Source organism: Lipophrys pholis (genome assembly GCF_963383615.2).
Source record: "Lipophrys pholis genome assembly, chromosome: 11".
Taxonomy (NCBI): Eukaryota; Metazoa; Chordata; class Actinopteri; order Blenniiformes; family Blenniidae; genus Lipophrys; species Lipophrys pholis.
In genome coordinates this window covers 1,736,666-1,754,071 of record NC_137631.1, presented here as the reverse complement: position 1 = coordinate 1,754,071, position 17,406 = coordinate 1,736,666, and the positions used below count along the sequence as shown (strand labels likewise).

The 17,406-nt window shown below is 45.6% G+C and overlaps 1 protein-coding gene across 1 annotated transcript in view; it reads right to left on the bottom strand.

Annotated features, from left to right (window-relative positions):
• The window catches only part of cadps2 (Ca++-dependent secretion activator 2), a gene marked incomplete at its 5' end in the record, with an annotated part of 181,792 nt that extends 167,019 nt beyond the window's left edge, over positions 1–14,773 (bottom strand). Inside the window, one exon of the mRNA XM_080474542.1 lies at positions 14,654–14,773. Within this exon, the coding sequence (XP_080330668.1) occupies positions 14,654–14,773 (120 nt within the window). The remainder of the gene's footprint in view (positions 1–14,653) is intronic.
• Positions 14,774–17,406: the final 2,633 nt, after the last annotated feature.

The window sequence follows — 17,406 nt, the reverse complement described above, 5'->3', positions numbered from 1 at the left end:
GTAAAACTAATCCAACATGGAGCTTCTGACCCTGTTTCATACCAACTTCCTTTCTGAGGGGGCTTTTCCACCGGAAAGAACCAGGTTCTAGTTCTGGTCCAGGGTCAGCCTTAGCACCAGTTCTATCTCTGGAGTTATCTCTGGAGGTATCTCTGAAATTATCTCTGGAGTTATCTCTGGAGGTATCTCTGGAGGTATCTCTGGAGGTATCTCTGGAGGTATCGCTGCAGTTATCTCTGAAATTATCTCTGGAGGTATCTCTGGAGTTATCTCTGGAGGTATCTCTGGAGTTATCTCTGGAGGTATCTCTGGAGGTATCTCTGAAATTATCTCTGGAGTTATCTCTGGAGTTATCTCTGGAGGTATCTCTGGAGGTATCTCTGGAGGTATCTCTGGAGGTATCTCTGGAGGTATCTCTGCAGTTATCTCTGAAATTATCTCTGGAGGTATCTCTGGAGTTATCTCTGGAGTTATCTCTGGAGGTATCTCTGAAATTATCTCTGGAGTTATCTCTGGAGGTATCTCTGGAGTTATCTCTGGAGGTATCTCTGGAGTTATCTCTGGAGTTATCTCTGGAGTTATCTCTGAAATTGTCTCTGGAGGTATCTCCGGAGTTATCTCTGGAGGTATCTCTGGAGGTATCTCTGGAGTTATCTCTGGAGGTATCTCTGAAGTTATCTCTGGAGGTATCTCTGGAGTTATCTCTGGAGGTATCTCTGGAGGTATCTCTGGAGGTATCTCTGGAGGTATCTCTGGAGGTATCTCTACCTACAAGGAGGAAGCGAGGTTGTACCGGCTTTCTGAAAACTCCAGCGAACACGGAGCCCCAGAGTGGTTCTAGAGAAAAAAATAAAAAAATACGCGTGGTAACACGATATAATAAGTGGTTCCCTGAAGTTAATAATACGAGGGAACGGGATTATTTAATCCGCGTTCGCGGAGCCGCGGCTCTCGAGATGCTGCAGAGCTCCACCTGTCAGTCAGCTACGTCAGATATAATTTAGAAGCAGTTTTCCATTGTGGTTTATTTTCACACTTTTCATGGTGACATTATTATAACTACGTCACGTCCAGGTATCGTTTCACCTTCTGACCGCCGGCTGAGGAGCTGCAGCCGCTGAGCAAGGCAGTGTGAGGCTGCAAGGGGCGCTCTGCTCCGCTCCGAGACGCTCCAATATTATTTTATAACCACAGAACTTCTTTATAATGAAGCCAGACTTCTGGTTCCTCAGGAACTACTAAACAAACTACAAACTACTGTAAATGAAAACTTGGGAGTTTTTAGAGCTAAAATGAGCCTTTTAATGGCTTCATGGGAAAGAGAACTTTAATCAGAGTGGTTACCTAGGTTACCATGGAAACGGCTGTAGAGCAGCGTTCTATCATTCTACACCTCCATTCCTCCATGTTGAAGCTTTTGATTCAGACACGTCCAGAAATAAAGTGAAAGGAGCAGAAAGTCCCTATGGAATGTTGGAATGGTGAAAAATAAGACCCAAACTCATTCACACGTTATTATTGTCCCTCTATGTCCACTCTGGGGCTCTGGACTAAAACAAGACGGACATGAACAAACACCAACAGAGAGACGAAGAGACGTAATGTCTTCTGGCTCTTTGGTGCATCAGAGGTTCGGGTCAGACTAGATGGAGCGACCCGGACTAAACCCATGAATCCAGTCCGTCTCCTGGTTCCTGTTTGAGCACCGTCAGCACTACAGTGGTGAAATCAGGTGACGTGTCACGTTCTGGAGCGACGCGGTGACGAGGCTCTCACTGGCTCCGTTAACGGTGGAGAAAGAACCGGTTCTTTGGTGGCGCTCATTTAAGAACCGGCCCTGAACTAGAACCTGGTTCTTCTTGGTGGAGAAGCCCTATGAGAGTCCAGGAGACATTCTGACTGGTACCATGTGAGGCTGCTGATTGGCTGCAGGGGCCGGACATCATGACCACGGGGTTCAACGTTCATGTGCCGCTAACGGCTAGCGGCTAAAATTAAAACAACAACCGCTGGTGGAGCGTCGACAAACATCCAGCCGCAGAGCAACACACCTGGAGGTTTGGAGTGAAATCACACTGTTCATCGTTTATACTAGTCACGTTAGCAGTTAGTGATAGTGGCTAAATGCTAACGTTAGCACTAGCAGCTAACCGCGAGATATTACGCTGAAGACAAGCTTTCCTTTGATTTTGGGTCACAAGCTTAAACCACGGCTAACCGCTAGCTGCAGCCAAAACAGGCCTAGCGGTTAGCCTCGAGGCTGAACCTACCACAGCTGGTTGATGATGTCAGCTTCCTGTTGACGACGGTCAGAACCTCCCGTTTTGGGGTGCGCCCCCTTGTGGGCGATTCTGGTTTGAACAAAGAGTCCAAAAGGTAAAAACGGAGCTGCTTCCAGACTCCAGAGTCTCCGTTTCAGAAAGAATCGCTTCGCTTGATTAAACATTTGAAAAATGACCAAAGAATATCAGAACGTTGCCGAGGAACCAGGTCACGTGATACACAGACAAACACTGTGTGCAATACCACGTTGTACCACAAGGTGGTGCAGGGAGTCGACTGAACCTTAATTCCTTTCTAAGCTTTGAGAAAATTTGATATTCAAGGAAGGGAAACCTGACAACAAACATAAACTCCGCAATAAATGGCAACCCACCTTTCGATATTTTGCGACCATGTAACCTCTCTTCCTGTTTTTGTTTTATCGAATTAATTTTTTGTGTATTCAACTTTTTCCCCCCAAATGTAGTGTCTATTAGATTTAATTTTTTTCTTATCTGTTCTTACAAAGACACTAATCTAAATCTGACGTATACAAACATTTTCAATGCCAACGTCAGCATTTCCGGTTCTTGTAAACACTTTCAATTAAAGAAAAAAACTGAAACGAAGCAGAAGAGCCAATGGGAGACTCAGGCTGGAGGCAGAACGCCTGACTCAGCGTGGGCTGTTTTAAACTGCCCCTCGGGGATAAATAAAGTATTTTGAATTGAAGTGAATTGAATATCGAGGTTAAGGCCTTCCAGGTGTTTCCCAGTCCAGTACAGCACACGATTCCTGGAGTAATGGGATTACTAAAATAATGGCTAGCTGCAAGCCCTACAGACAGTTTGAGGAACAGACCAAGTATCTGGCTCCAGAAAACAAACCAGGTGAAGTGTGCGTTTGAGGAGAGGTGGGCGGGGGTTTCCCAGCACGCTCCAGTAGTTTTCCTCCTCCTCCTATGATGCTGCTGATAACAACTTCCTGTCGTGCCGGTTTCCCGGCGCCGCTCAGCTCAGGGGAGTTCCTGCACGCATGACACCATACGAATAACCAGCTTTCCTAAAGAAGAGCGTGAAGACTTCCTGTAACACCTGGACGCTGGAACCAGGTGAGCAGACGCTGCACGCCGCTCCACATCCAACAACTACATCTGGAAACTCTTCATCACCATTCAGTGATGAAGAGCCGTGTGTTGTGCACGTCAATCTCTCAGTAACAACAACTCCTCCGTGAGGAACAAATAAACACTACGGCCAGTTCTCAATTTCCAAGCACGCGAGTCCGTACTTGTAAGTACACACTCTGGAGTACAGACTCTGAATTTCTTGCCAAATGCATTATGGGTAATTTTTGCTTCCCCAGTCCACAGGGGTCCGGTCTTGATGCGTCCTGCATAAAGCGGGCGGAGCCAGAACACATCCGGGTATTTCCTGCGTCGTCGACAAGATGCGTACTTTGAACTGGATCACTTTCACAAGATAGGTAGTAACTATAGTTCTTCTGCACATGCTCAGTAGAGCCAATCACAACAAAGTTTCCTCCCTGATGTCATGACTCCCAGGCCATAATCTCCTGGACTTGGTACTTTTATATTGACAGTCACCGTAATAACAATCCAACTTGGTGGGTTTATTTTGACAGTCACCGAAATAACAATCCAACTTGGTGCTTTTAATTTGACAGGCACCCTAATAACAATCCAACTTGGTACTTTTATTTTGACAGTCACACTAATAACAATCCAACTTGGTGCCTTTATTATGACAGTCACCGTAATAACAATCCAACTTGGTGCTTTTATTTTGAGAGTCACTGTAATAACAATCCAACTTGGTACTTTTATTCTGACAGTCACTGTAATAACGTTCCAACTTGGTGGGTTTATTTTGACAGTCACCGTAATAACAATCCAACTTGGTACTTTTATTTTGACAGGCACCCTAATAACAATCCAACTTGGTACTTTTATTTTGACAGTCACACTAATAACGATTCAACTTGGTACTTTTATTTTGACAGTCACCGTAATAACATTCCAACTTGGTGCCTTTATTATGACAGTCACTGTAATAACGTTCCAACTTGGTGGGTTTATTTTGAGAGTCACCGTAATAACAATCCAACTTGGTGCTTTTATTTTGAGAGTCACTGTAATAACAATCCAACTTGGTACTTTTATTCTGACAGTCACTGTAATAACGTTCCAACTTGGTGGGTTTATTTTGACAGTCACCGTAATAACAATCCAACTTGGTACTTTTATTTTGACAGGCACCCTAATAACAATCCAACTTGGTACTTTTATTTTGACAGTCACACTAATAACGATTCAACTTGGTACTTTTATTTTGACAGTCACCGTAATAACATTCCAACTTGGTGCCTTTATTATGACAGTCACTGTAATAACGTTCCAACTTGGTGGGTTTATTTTGACAGTCACCGTAATAACAATCCAACTTGGTGCTTTTATTTTGAGAGTCACTGTAATAACAATCCAACTTGGTACTTTTATTCTGACAGTCACTGTAATAACGTTCCAACTTGGTGGGTTTATTTTGACAGTCACCGCAATAACAATCCAACTTGGTACTTTTATTTTGACAGTCACCGGAATAACAATCCAACTTGGTGGGTTTATTTTGACAGTCACCGTAATAACAATCCAACTTGGTACTTTTATTTTGACAGTCACCGTAATAACAATCCAACTTCCATTTTCTGCTGAGTGTTGCTGAGTCAACATGAAACTTTTCAGAAGCGTCAGTATTTCCTGCTGTTGATCTCGACCAACAGTCTGATAGCGGCCAAAAGCTGTGGTCCTTCATGCTGGTAATAGAGTAAAGTTACAGAGTAACTAGTAACACTGGATTTGGGAGAATCCATCTTTACCCTGGATTGTATTTCAAAACAAGACACGGGAACAGAAACGTGTCGTAACTTGTTGCGTCGCCGGCTTCATGTCATTGACTCCGCCCTCCGCTTGGCGAGGAAACGGGGCAGACATCAGCTGACCTCTCCGGCCAAACCGGGCGTCTGCTCAATGGGTTACTGCAACGAGAAGACAAAACTACATCTAGGAGCGAGTCGTCGACATAGAGCCGAGGACAACACTTCACTCGGTTAAAACCTTTAAAAGGATTTAAAAATCATCGGGACGCTGCCGCCTGAGACCAGAAAAAGGATTTGTCCAATACTGTGACAATTCACTTTTTTTAAAATGTAGAAATTGTCAATGTTTTGTTATTTTATATCGACTCAACTTTATTTATAGAGCGCTTGGAAAACAACACCGTTTGCCGAAGTGCTGTAGAGACAAATAATAAAATATAATAAATATACATACAGTATATATCAGTGACGTGCAGTCAGGGGAGGCAGGTGAGGCCATCATGGAAAGAAAAAAAAAGTAAAAAGAAAAAAAATTAATTAAATTGTTATATGTATCCAGTGATTATACTATAAAGTTATTTTCCATTTAACTTCACCAGTTTTAGATTATTTTTATTCAAAATCGCTGAATTTTCACATTTACCGTTCAAATCCTGAGAAGAGACTTGCGGTGAGGCGGCAGCCAGCTGAGCCTCACCATGGATTGCTATCTCTCTGTATGTCGCTGTTAAAATGTTCAAACACTTTTGCTATATGAATTATATTATAAATTTCCATAGTTTAGTTAACTGAGGTATATAATGTACAGTGTATTTTGTAAACAACTGCATGTGTGTGACGTGTTTCTTGTGCTGAGCAGTCATAAAACGGCTGCGAAGACGCACTGGGTGAGGCACGCAGTTCTCCTGCCTCATGGTAGAGGGCGCTAGTGATCCCAGGGATCCTTCTTGCGACTCCTCGGCTGCAGAATAAGTGACAACAAGCTACAGTTAGCAAGTCAAGTGCAGCGGCAGCGATCGTTTATTTTTGTCCTCTCGCCTGGACTTACTTTTAACACGGAGGATTACAGATCTAAAATAAAACAGTTTTCCAAACTTCTATAAACAAGTTATCGATGCTTTTGTTCTGAAGGAGCGGCGCATGGACTTCATTTCTAAGTAAAGGTAAGACCATAATAACGTTTTTTTTTTATTAAATGTGCTTTTTTGTGTGCTTATGTGTAAAGAATGCTGGTATGAGCTTCTAAACAGAACCCGTTAACTGCTGCCAATCAAATGGTGAATCAGATCCTCTTTAGGGTTCATATGTTAGTAAATCTGACTGTGATGAAGTCAGTGCCTCACCAGCCATGAACCTCACCGCACGTCACTGGTATATATATATATATATATATATATATATATATATATATATATATATAAAATTAAATAACAGAATAAAAGCAATGAAGCACAATAAAAACAATAAAGTCCACCTGTCAGAGTTAAAAGCCAAAGAGAAGAAGAGTTTTCAGAGGTTCTAAAAACAGGAAGTGAGTCGGCCTGTTTGATGAGCAGAGGAAAGTCACCTCTCTGCTTCCTGTTGGTCTGAGGGACAAACAACAAGGACCGACCTGTCCACCTGAGAGAGCGAGGGAGTGGACGGCCGGAGCAGGTCGGACAAATACTGTGAGGAGAGGCGATGGAGGCATTTAAAAACAAATAAAAGAATTTTAAAAATCAATCCTAAGAGGAACAGGGAGCAGTGGACCGATACTGAACCTGTGTGATGTGCTGGTGTGTTCTGGATCCTGATAAAAAAGGTCCAGCGGAGACGTTTTGGATCAGCTGAAGACGTGAGAGTGAAGACTGGCTGAGCCCAACGTAAGGAGCGTTGCAGTAATCCCACCGAGTGGTGATAGAAGCAGGGATTAAAATCTCAAAGTGATGCAAGGACAGGAAAAGGTTTCACTCTGGGTCCTCGTCTCAACTGACCACTGACTTAATTTGTAGATCTAGTTTAAGATCAGAGTCCAGTCTGACTCCGAGGTTCTTAGCCGAGTGCGTTAAGTGTTGCCTTAAAGGACCCAGATCAACAAGAACCTTGGTGGAACCACTGGGCCCAAACAAGTTCAGGACGACCAGGACCTGATTTCAACTCTGCAGTCAAGAAGTGGTTTCACACAAAAAGCATTTTCTCGATTCAGAAGGAAAATAAATGTGTCTGTCGTCAGCGTAGAAATGAAAAGTGACGCCATGTTTCTGGAGAACCGATCCTAGAGGGAGAATAGAAGAGGGCCCAGTATAGAGCCTTGAGGCACTCCACATGGAGGAGGTGCTGCAGAGGACTCCACGGGTCCAACACGGACACAGGAACGTCTCTCCTCTAAATACCACCTGGACCACTTTAAAGCACCGCCCCTTATGTCCACCAAGGTCTCCAGACGAGACAGGAGGACCTGATGGTCCACTGTGTCCAAGGCAGCTGGAAGGTCCAACAGAACCAGAGCAACCAGAGTCTGTGGCCAGGAAGAGCTCATTAAGAACCTCCAGCAGTGGCGACTCAGCGCTGGGAAGGTTCTAAACCCAGAGTGAAACACCTCCGGAATGTTCTGCTCATCCAGAGCAGAACATATCTAGTGGATTTACTTTATTTTTTAATGGAACTTTTTCATTTTAATACTTTTTGTTATGTTCATACTTCATAATCGTATGGATGATCGACACTGTTCCAGCAGTATAAATACACACATCTGAATTAAAAAGAAATAAAAAATCATGAAAACAAATGAGGAAACTGCAGTAAAGACAAATGAAGCAGATTCATTTGGATCCTCGTTTGAGGTTTAATCAAACTTTTAAAAGACGCTTTTTATCATAATTAAATACAATTCCATAAAACACGTATTGTATTAACAGTATTGTGTAAATTGTGAGAAATATTTACATTCTGATGTGACTATTTGATCCGGTTTCCCCAGTTGGAGTGAGGCCGGTCGTTACTGCAGAGCTCCTCAATCGGCTCAACGAACCCCGTTTAAACACGCCTGCTGTGTTCAGGAACTGAACAAAGATTATTCAAGTCTTTAGAGAAACTGCAGTATTCTCCATCACTGTACCACGAGCTGCTAGCTGCTGTACATGTCACAGTGTGTGATTCATCGGGTTTGCAGTTTTAACCTTTTTTAGAGACGTGGTTTGTTGAGTTCGGCGTCTTGTACCATCGTGTTTGGGCTGGAAAGAGTCGCTCAGATCTGGCAACCCCGTTTGTTCAGACCCAGTTCAAGAATCACTACTTCAAAACAAAAGCTCCGAGTTTGATCTTCAGACGTTAAGACAAAGTAAACAGCTGGACTGTGGAAAAAAACTCTGGCTTTTAACTTAAAGGAGACATATCATGCTTTTAAATCCTTCCTTTTTACATATAAATCATACAGTTGTGGTCTATACAACGCGAAACTGCAATGCTTGGGTCTGAATTCCTCATTATTAGAGCTCCACAGGCCCCTTTTCTACCCCTTTTCTGATGCGCTTCTGAGAGCAACTCGTTTTGGGGCGGTCTCTTCAAATGCAAATGACACACTTCATACCCCGCCTCCTCTCCAGGTTGCAGAGGTCACACTCGGTTCAACGTCACCCTGTTCGGCCATCTTTGTAGTTTGATAGAACAGATACAATTATCTAGCGGCGCAGAAACTTTATATTCACACATTATTTACAAAATGTCAACAACGGAAGATTTGTCCATCCAGCCATACATGTTGGAGCCAGAGTCGGACCCGGCGGAGCGAGATGAAAATGACGATGATGCACCTTCAGAACAACGTCTTCATATGGATGTAACGCAATGGTGTGTTACTATATTTACACTAACTTCTCCATCCATGCCCACTACTACAATACTGCCTGTATTACAACGACTATTTAACACAGAAGTTACATTATAATCTAAAACGAGCACACAGCGCTAACATATGAAGACGGTGCAACTGCTAATGCTAACAAAACAATGACAGGGACGTCTTATCATCACACTTTTTAGCGTTATATACAGCTTACCGAAGTGCTCTGTTCGTCGTCTCCATAGATAGAAGGAACTGACCGCTCAATCAGACCAAGTCTTTCGGCAAATCCTTCTTTATACTGGCGGAGGTTGCTGAAGCAGTCGTCCTTAAAGTGATTCGCGCACACAAAAATGACCTTACCCACAGATGTGGGTACATTTCTGTGAAAAATAAAACTCAACCAGGCACTTGGAAAAGGTTCTGATGCTGGGAGACGGTGTAACGAAGCTTGTGGGTTACTACATCCAACAACCGAACATTTCGACTTATCCTCTCGTAACTTCGGTTGGACTACAAAATCGCAGCGAGAAACAAAAATGGCGGATTGCTCGAAACGTCGATGTCCTAATTTGGCAGTTCCGCTGAGAATACTGTGACGTCATTGTTCAAAAAACGTAATAGAGAATAGAAAAATCGAAACCGATCGCAAAATATGACCAAAACAGAATATAAAGATATCAACGGAGCACCTGAAGAGACTACTTTGAACTTTTCTGTACTTCTAAACACTCTAAATATACACCAAAATGCATTTAAGGGCTAAAAAAGTGGATTTAGCATGATATGTCCCCTTTAAAAGAAGTGCTTTTATTTTGACAGTATCAAGTTGTTGTTTTTTTAAGACCACATTTAATCAACTTTGGGAAAATTAATCACAGAGCGTTCACTTCAGCATTGTGTGTTTCCTGCCCACAGTACTTCCTCGTGAGAGAGAGAGAGAGAGAGAGAGAGAGAGAGAGAGAGAGAGAGAGAGAGAGAGAGACAGAGACAGAGAGAGACAGAGACAGAGAGAGACAGAGACAGAGACAGAGACAGAGAGAGACAGAGACAGAGAGAGACAGAGACAGAGACAGAGAGAGACAGAGACAGAGAGAGAGAGACAGAGACAGAGACAGAGACAGAGAGAGAGAGACAGAGACAGAGACAGAGAGAGAGAGAGAGACAGAGACAGAGACAGAGACAGAGACAGAGAGAGACAGAGACAGAGACAGAGACAGAGACAGAGAGAGAGACAGAGAGAGAGAGACAGAGAGAGAGAGACAGAGAGAGAGAGAGACAGAGAGAGAGAGACAGAGAGAGAGAGAGACAGAGAGAGAGAGAGACAGAGAGAGAGAGAGACAGAGAGAGAGAGAGACAGAGAGAATACAATACTCAATGACCAAAGTACTGGAAAGCTACTCAACACAGTGCGTTTATTTATCAATTTCTGTGTGTGTGTGTGTGTGTGTGTGTGTGTGTGTGTGTGTGTGTGTGTGTGTGTGTGTGTGTGTGTGTGTGTGTGTGTGTGTGTGTGTGTGTGTGTGTGTGTGTACAGCAAACTCTCGTCTGCTGTCGGGATGGAAACACTGCAGAGACGCTCTGCAAGGGGTTTCCAATCAGGGTGAGGGAGTGAAAGAGTGAGGGAGTGAAGGAATGAGGGAGTGAAGGAGTGAGGAGTGAAGGGATGAGGGAGTGAGAGAGTGAGGGAGTGAAAGAGTGAAGGAATGAGGGAGTGATGGAATGAGGGAGCGAACGAGTGAAAGAATGAAGAAGGGAGGCAGTGAGGAGTGAGAGAGTGAAGGAGTGAAGCAATGAGGGAGTGAAGGAATGAGGGAGTGAAGGAGAGAGAGAGTGAAGGAGAGAGAGAGTGAAGGAGAGAAGGAATGAGGGAGTGAAGGAATGAGGGAGTGAAGGAGAGAGAGAGTGAAGGAGAGAGAGAGGAGTGAAGGAATGAATGAGTGGAGTGAGGGCGCTGAGGAGCCGTCACATGGCTCATCAGCGCCCCCTGTGGCGGCTCCCTGAAGCTCTCAGCATTTGATTTGTTAGAAAAGATTTAGTTTGTTTCTCACTGAGACTCGGAGGAACGAGTCAAACAGCCGAGTCACACAGAGTCAGTCCTCTGGGGAGGAGAACAGCCGAGTCACACAGAGTCAGTCCTCTGGGGAGGAGAACAGCTGAGTCAGTCCTCTGGGGAGGAGAACAGCCGAGTCACACAGAGTCAGTCCTCTGGGGAGGAGAACAGCAGTCAGTCCTCTGGGGAGGAGAACAGCCGAGTCACACAGAGTCAGTCCTCTGGGGAGGAGAACAGCCGAGTCACACAGAGTCAGTCCTCTGGGGAGGAGAACAGCAGTCAGTCCTCTGGGGAGGAGAACAGCCGAGTCACACAGAGTCAGTCCTCTGGGGAGGAGAACAGCCGAGTCACACAGAGTCAGTCCTCTGGGGAGGAGAACAGCAGTCAGTCCTCTGGGGAGGAGAACAGCAATGACTAAAAAGACTAAAACAGATAACAGAAAAGAAAGAGTCAAAGAATAAAGTCTAAATCGTACTGCGGCTGTAAACAGCCAAAAGCTAACCAGGCTAAACTAGCGGCTGTAAACAGCTAAACGCTAACCAGGCTAAACTAGCGGCTGTAAAACGCTAAAAGCTAACCAGGCTAAACTAGCGGCTGTAAACAGCTAAAAGCTAACCAGGCTAAACTAGCGGCTGTAAAACGCTAAAAGCTAACCAGGCTAAACTAGCGGCTGTAAACAGCTAAAAGCTAATGAGGCTAAACTAGCAGCTGTAAAACGCTAAAAGCTAACCAGGCTAAACTAGCGGCTGTAAACAGCTAAAAGCTAACCAGGCTAAACTAGCGGCTGTAAAACGCTAAAAGCTAACCAGGCTAAACTAGCGGCTGTAAAACGCTAAAAGCTAACCAGGCTAAACTAGCGGCTGTAAACAGCTAAAAGCTAACCAGGCTAAACTAGCGGCTGTAAACAGCTAAAAGCTAACGAGGCTAAACTAGCGGCTGTAAAACGATAAAAGCTAACGAGGCTAAACTAGCGGCTGTAAACAGCTAAAAGCTAACCAGGCTAAACTAGCGGCTGTGAACAGGTGGAAAATCATGAAAACGTGTTTTTCAGTTCTGAAGGTTGCAGAACTCTGATCTAGGCTAAACGGACGACAAAGAAAGGCCAAAAAAAAATTACATTTTAAGTAGAATAACTGAAGCTATAACAGCTTAAAAAAAAATTGCTAAAAACTGCTTTAAAAATGGCTAAAAATGTTTTAATTTAACGACGATCTTTACTTTCCTGAACCAAAACTGAAAGTTCATAAACGCCACATGAGACTGTTTTTGTAGGAATATCTAATCTCTAGGAAGCGTTGCAGGTCGCGTTCATTCTAAAAGGTTCCACCTTCTGTGGCTCCAGTTAAAGTGAGAAAAGCGGCGGAGCGATTTGTTGTTCTGAACTTCCAGAGTAAACAACGTGGACCAAAACAAATAGCTTTATTTTGGCATTTTAATCTTGTTGATTAAAATAGAAAAGCAGTTTATAGAGTCAGTGCTCAATATGCACATTTCCCTTCTCTGCCTGTCAGGAGCCTTCAGATTGAAGTGGTTTTAAGAAGACGCCAGGTTTCCCAGCCATTCAGGAAGCGACAACAACAACAACAACAACAACAACAATCTGGTCAATCTGCAGCATTTGGCAGATGTGAGGAGAAACCTGATGTTTCCAAAGGAAAACTAGGAAGTCCACAATGTTCTAACAAACAGTGGATGTTTGAGGAGATAAGTGGAGGAAACAGGCGGTAAACAACGAGGAAACAGGTGGTAAACAACGAGGAAACAGGCGGTAAACAACGAAGAAACAGGTGGTAAACAACGAGGAAACAGGAGGTAAACAACAAGGAAACAGGTGGTAAACAACGAGGAAACAGGTGGTAAACAACGAGGAAACAGGTGGTAAACAAAGAGGGAACAGGTGGTAAACAACAAGGAAACAGGCGGTAAACGAGGAAACAGGCAGTAAACGAAGCGGAAACAGGAAGTAAACAACGAGGAAACAGGCGGTAAACAACAAGGAAACAGGTGGTAAACAACGAGGAAACAGGTGGTAAACAAAGAGGAAACAGGAAGTAAACAACGAGGAAACAGGCGGTAAACAACAAGGAAACAGGTGGTAAACAACGAGGAAACAGGTGGTAAACAACAAGGAAACAGGCGGTAAACAATAAGGAAACAGGCAGTAAATAAACAAGCAGTAAACAATGAGGAAACAGGCAGTAAACAGCAAGGAAACAGGCAGTAAACAGCAAGGAAACAGGCGGTAAACAATGAGGAAACAGGCGGTAAACAACGAGGAAACAGGCGGTAAACAACGAGGAAACAGGCGGTAAACAACGAGGAAACAGGCGGTAAACAACGAGGAAACAGGAAACAGGCGGTAAACAATGAGGAAACAGGCAGTAAACAAACAGGCAATAAATAAACAGGTGGTAAACAACGAGGAAACAGGTGGTAAACAAACAGGCAATAAACAAACAGGTGGTAAACAAAAAGGAAACAGGCGGTAAACCAGGAGAAACCAGGCAGTAAACAACGAGGAAACAGGCGGTAAACCAGGAGGAACCAGGCAGTAAACAACAAGGAAACAGGCGGTAAACAACGAGGAAACAGGCGGTAAACAAATAGGCAATAAACAAACAGGCGGTAAACAAACAGGTGGTAAACAAACAGGTGGTAAACAAACAGGTGGTAAACAAACAGGAAACAGGCGGTAAACAAGGAGGAACCAGGAGGAAACAGGCGGCAAACCAGGAGGAAACACAGGACGGGTGTGGATATGTGCAGGCTTTATGGATGCAGGTGGAGTTCTCAGGTGTGGATGTTGGGGGTGGGGTGCAGGTGGGGGTCTCAGTTGTGGATGTTGGGGGTGGAGGTCTCAGTTGTGGATGCTGGGGTGGAGGTGCAGGTGGAGGTCTCAGGTGTGGATGTTGGGGGTGGGGTGCAGGTGGGGGTCTCAGTTGTGGATGTTGGGGGTGGAGGTCTCAGTTGTGGATGCTGGGGTGGAGGTGCAGGTGTGGATGCTGGGGGTGGAGGTACAGGTAGAGGTCTCAGGTGTGGGTGTTGAGGGTGGAGATGCAGGTAGAGGTCTCAGGTGTGGGTGTTGGGGGTGGGGTGCAGGTGGGGGTCTCAGTTGTGGATGTTGGGGGTGGAGGTCTCAGTTGTGGATGCTGGGGTGGAGGTGCAGGTGGAGGTCTCAGGTGTGGATGTTGGGGGTGGGGTGCAGGTGGGGGTCTCAGTTGTGGATGTTGGGGGTGGAGGTCTCAGTTGTGGATGCTGGGGTGGAGGTGCAGGTGTGGATGCTGGGGGTGGAGGTACAGGTAGAGGTCTCAGGTGTGGGTGTTGAGGGTGGAGATGCAGGTAGAGGTCTCAGGTGTGGGTGTTGGGGGTGGAGGTCTCAGGTGTGGATGTTGGGGGTGGAGGTGCAGGTAGAGGTCTGAGGTGTGGATGTTGGGGGTGGGGTGCAGGTGGAGGTCTCAGGTGTGGATGCTGTAGGTGGAGGTGCAGGTAGAGGTCTGAGGTGTGGATGTTGGGGGTGGAGGTCTCAGGTGTGGATGTTGGCGGTGGAGGTGCAGGTAGAGGTGTCGGGTGTGGGGGTGGAGGTGCAGGTGCAGGTGGAGGTCTCAGGTGAGGGGTGGACTGACCTTCTGCTGCCGTCGGGCCATGTCGGTGGGCTGCTTGGCGTTAAACGGGTAGGAGACGCACCGCAGAACGAACACGTAGATCTGCAGCTTTACCTTCCTCTCCTCCTCCTCCCTCTTCATCCTCTCCCGCTGCCTCCTCTCCTCCTCCTCCTCCTCCTCCTCCTTCTGCTGCTGCTGCTGCTGCTGCTGCTCCTCCCGGTGCTCCGCCGCGGCTCCTCTCCCGGGGGCGACGGGCTGCCGTGGCCGGCTCCCCGCTCGCTTCCCCGCCGCCGAGCCGCCACGGAGCCGCGGAGCCTCGCACACAACTTCAGGGTCCGAGTCCCCGCAGGAGCCGGAGTCCTCGCTGGAGGACGGGTCCAGCATGGCGCCCGGTGCTTCTCAGTTAGTCGACGTGGCGCTCGAGCCGCTCGGAGCCGCTCGACCGGCCGGGTGCGTTTGAAGCCGCGACCCGCGGCGGACGGAGGTTTTGAGGGGAGGGCGGGGAGGCGGGGTCTGAACCGGTGGAGCTGTCCCCGCCCGCGTGCCGCCGCTCCGCTCCGCTCTGCCGCGATGTGTCGGAATGAGCGCGAGGCGCAAACAGGTGAACAACCTGTTGGACGGGTTGCCAGGTATGAAAACAGTTTCCAGCGCGAAGGCACAGAAACCCGCCAGACTCGATCAAACACGGTCCAAATCAACTGAAACATCTCCAGTAAGCGTCCTAAAAGTCTCCAAATCCACATGAAAACACTAAATAATCTACAGTAAGAGTTTAAAAACAGTCCTATTCCACATGAAAACACTAAATAATCTACAGTAAGAGTTTAAAAACAGTCCTATTCCACATGAAAACACTAAATAATCTACAGTAAGAGTTTAAAAACAGTCCTATTCCACATGAAAACACTAAATAATCTCCAGTAAGCAAGCATAAGTAAAATAATAATAAATCAATAATAAAACAGGTCAAGAGAACACCACTGTGTTTTTCGTTTGTTTGTTTATTCACTCATTTCAGGCATGTCACATTTCAAACATTTTGTGCAATCATATACATAACCAATATCCTCTAACACACACACACACACACACACACACACACACACACACACACACACACACACACACACACACACACACACACACACACACACACACACACACACACACACACACACACACACACACACAGGAAGAAGTAAACAAAAAGAGAAGATAAATATTCAACACAAACTGTCTTTAAGCAAAATCCTAACATGTTTCCTTCCATAGAAGGACATATATCAATATATTGACGAAGTCAGAAACCTCTAAACACAGAAAATCATTTGTGAATTTGATTATTGATCCTCTAATATGAAACTGAAAGTACGACTCTTATTCTTTCTTTCCTGGGATGATGCCAACATTGAATTCTTGGTCAAGTTAGTTAAAGTCTTAAGACACAAATATAACTTGAAGATTTAGAAAAGTGAAATAAAGAAAGCAAAGATTACCGTCTGTAATGGTCTGCAACCGTCTGCAAGCGTTAAAAACGATCTGCAACCAACTACAACCATCTGCAACCGTCTGCAACCGTCTGTAACGGTCTGTAATGGTCTGCAACCATCTAAACGTTCTACAGCCATCTTAGCGGTCTGTAACGGTCTGCAACGGTCTGTAACAGTCTGAAACCGTCTATAATGGTCTGCAACCGCCCCCAACGGTCTGCAGTCGACTGCAACCATCTGTAATTGACTGCAACCCTCTGCAACCATTTGCAACGGTCTGCAACCGTCTGTAATGGTCTGCAACCATCTGCAACCGTCTACAACGGTCTGCAGTGGACTGCAACCATCTGTAATGGTCTGCAACTGTTTGAAATGGTCTGCAACCGACTGCAAAGGTCTGCAACCATCTGAAACTGTCTGTAATGGTCTGCAACCATCTGCAACCGTCTACAACGGTCGGCAGTCGACTGCAACCATTTGTAATTGACTGCAACCGTCTGCAACCATTTGCAACGGTCTGCAACCATCTGTCATGGTCTGCAACCGACCGCAAAAATTTAAAATGATCTGCAACCAACTACAACCGTCTAAAACGGTCTGCAACCATCTGCAATCGTCTACAACCATCTGTAGTGGTCTGCAAATGACTACAACCGTCTACAACCACCTGCAACCATCTGCAACCGTCTGCAACGGTCTGCAACGGTCTGCAGTCGACTGCAACCATCTGTAATGGTCTGCAACTGTTTGAAACAGTCTGCAACCGACTGCAAAGGTCTGCAACCATCTGCAACCGTCTACAACGGTCGGCAGTCGACTGCAACCATTTGTAATTGACTGCAACCGTCTGCAACCATTTGCAACGGTCTGCAACCATCTGTCATGGTCTGCAACCGACCGCAAAAATTTAAAATGATCTGCAACCAACTACAACCGTCTAAAACGGTCTGCAACCATCTGCAATCGTCTACAACCATCTGTAGTGGTCTGCAAATGACTACAACCGTCTACAACCACCTGCAACCATCTGCAACCGTCTGCAACGGTCTGCAACGGTCTGCAGTCGACTGCAACCATCTGTAATGGTCTGCAACTGTTTGAAACAGTCTGCAACCGACTGCAAAGGTCTGCAACCATCTGCAACCGTCTACAACGGTCGGCAGTCGACTGCAACCATTTGTAATTGACTGCAACCGTTTGCAACCGTCTGCAACCATTTGCAACGGTCTGCAACCATCTGTCATGGTCTGCAACCGACCGCAAACATTTAAAACGATCTGCAAC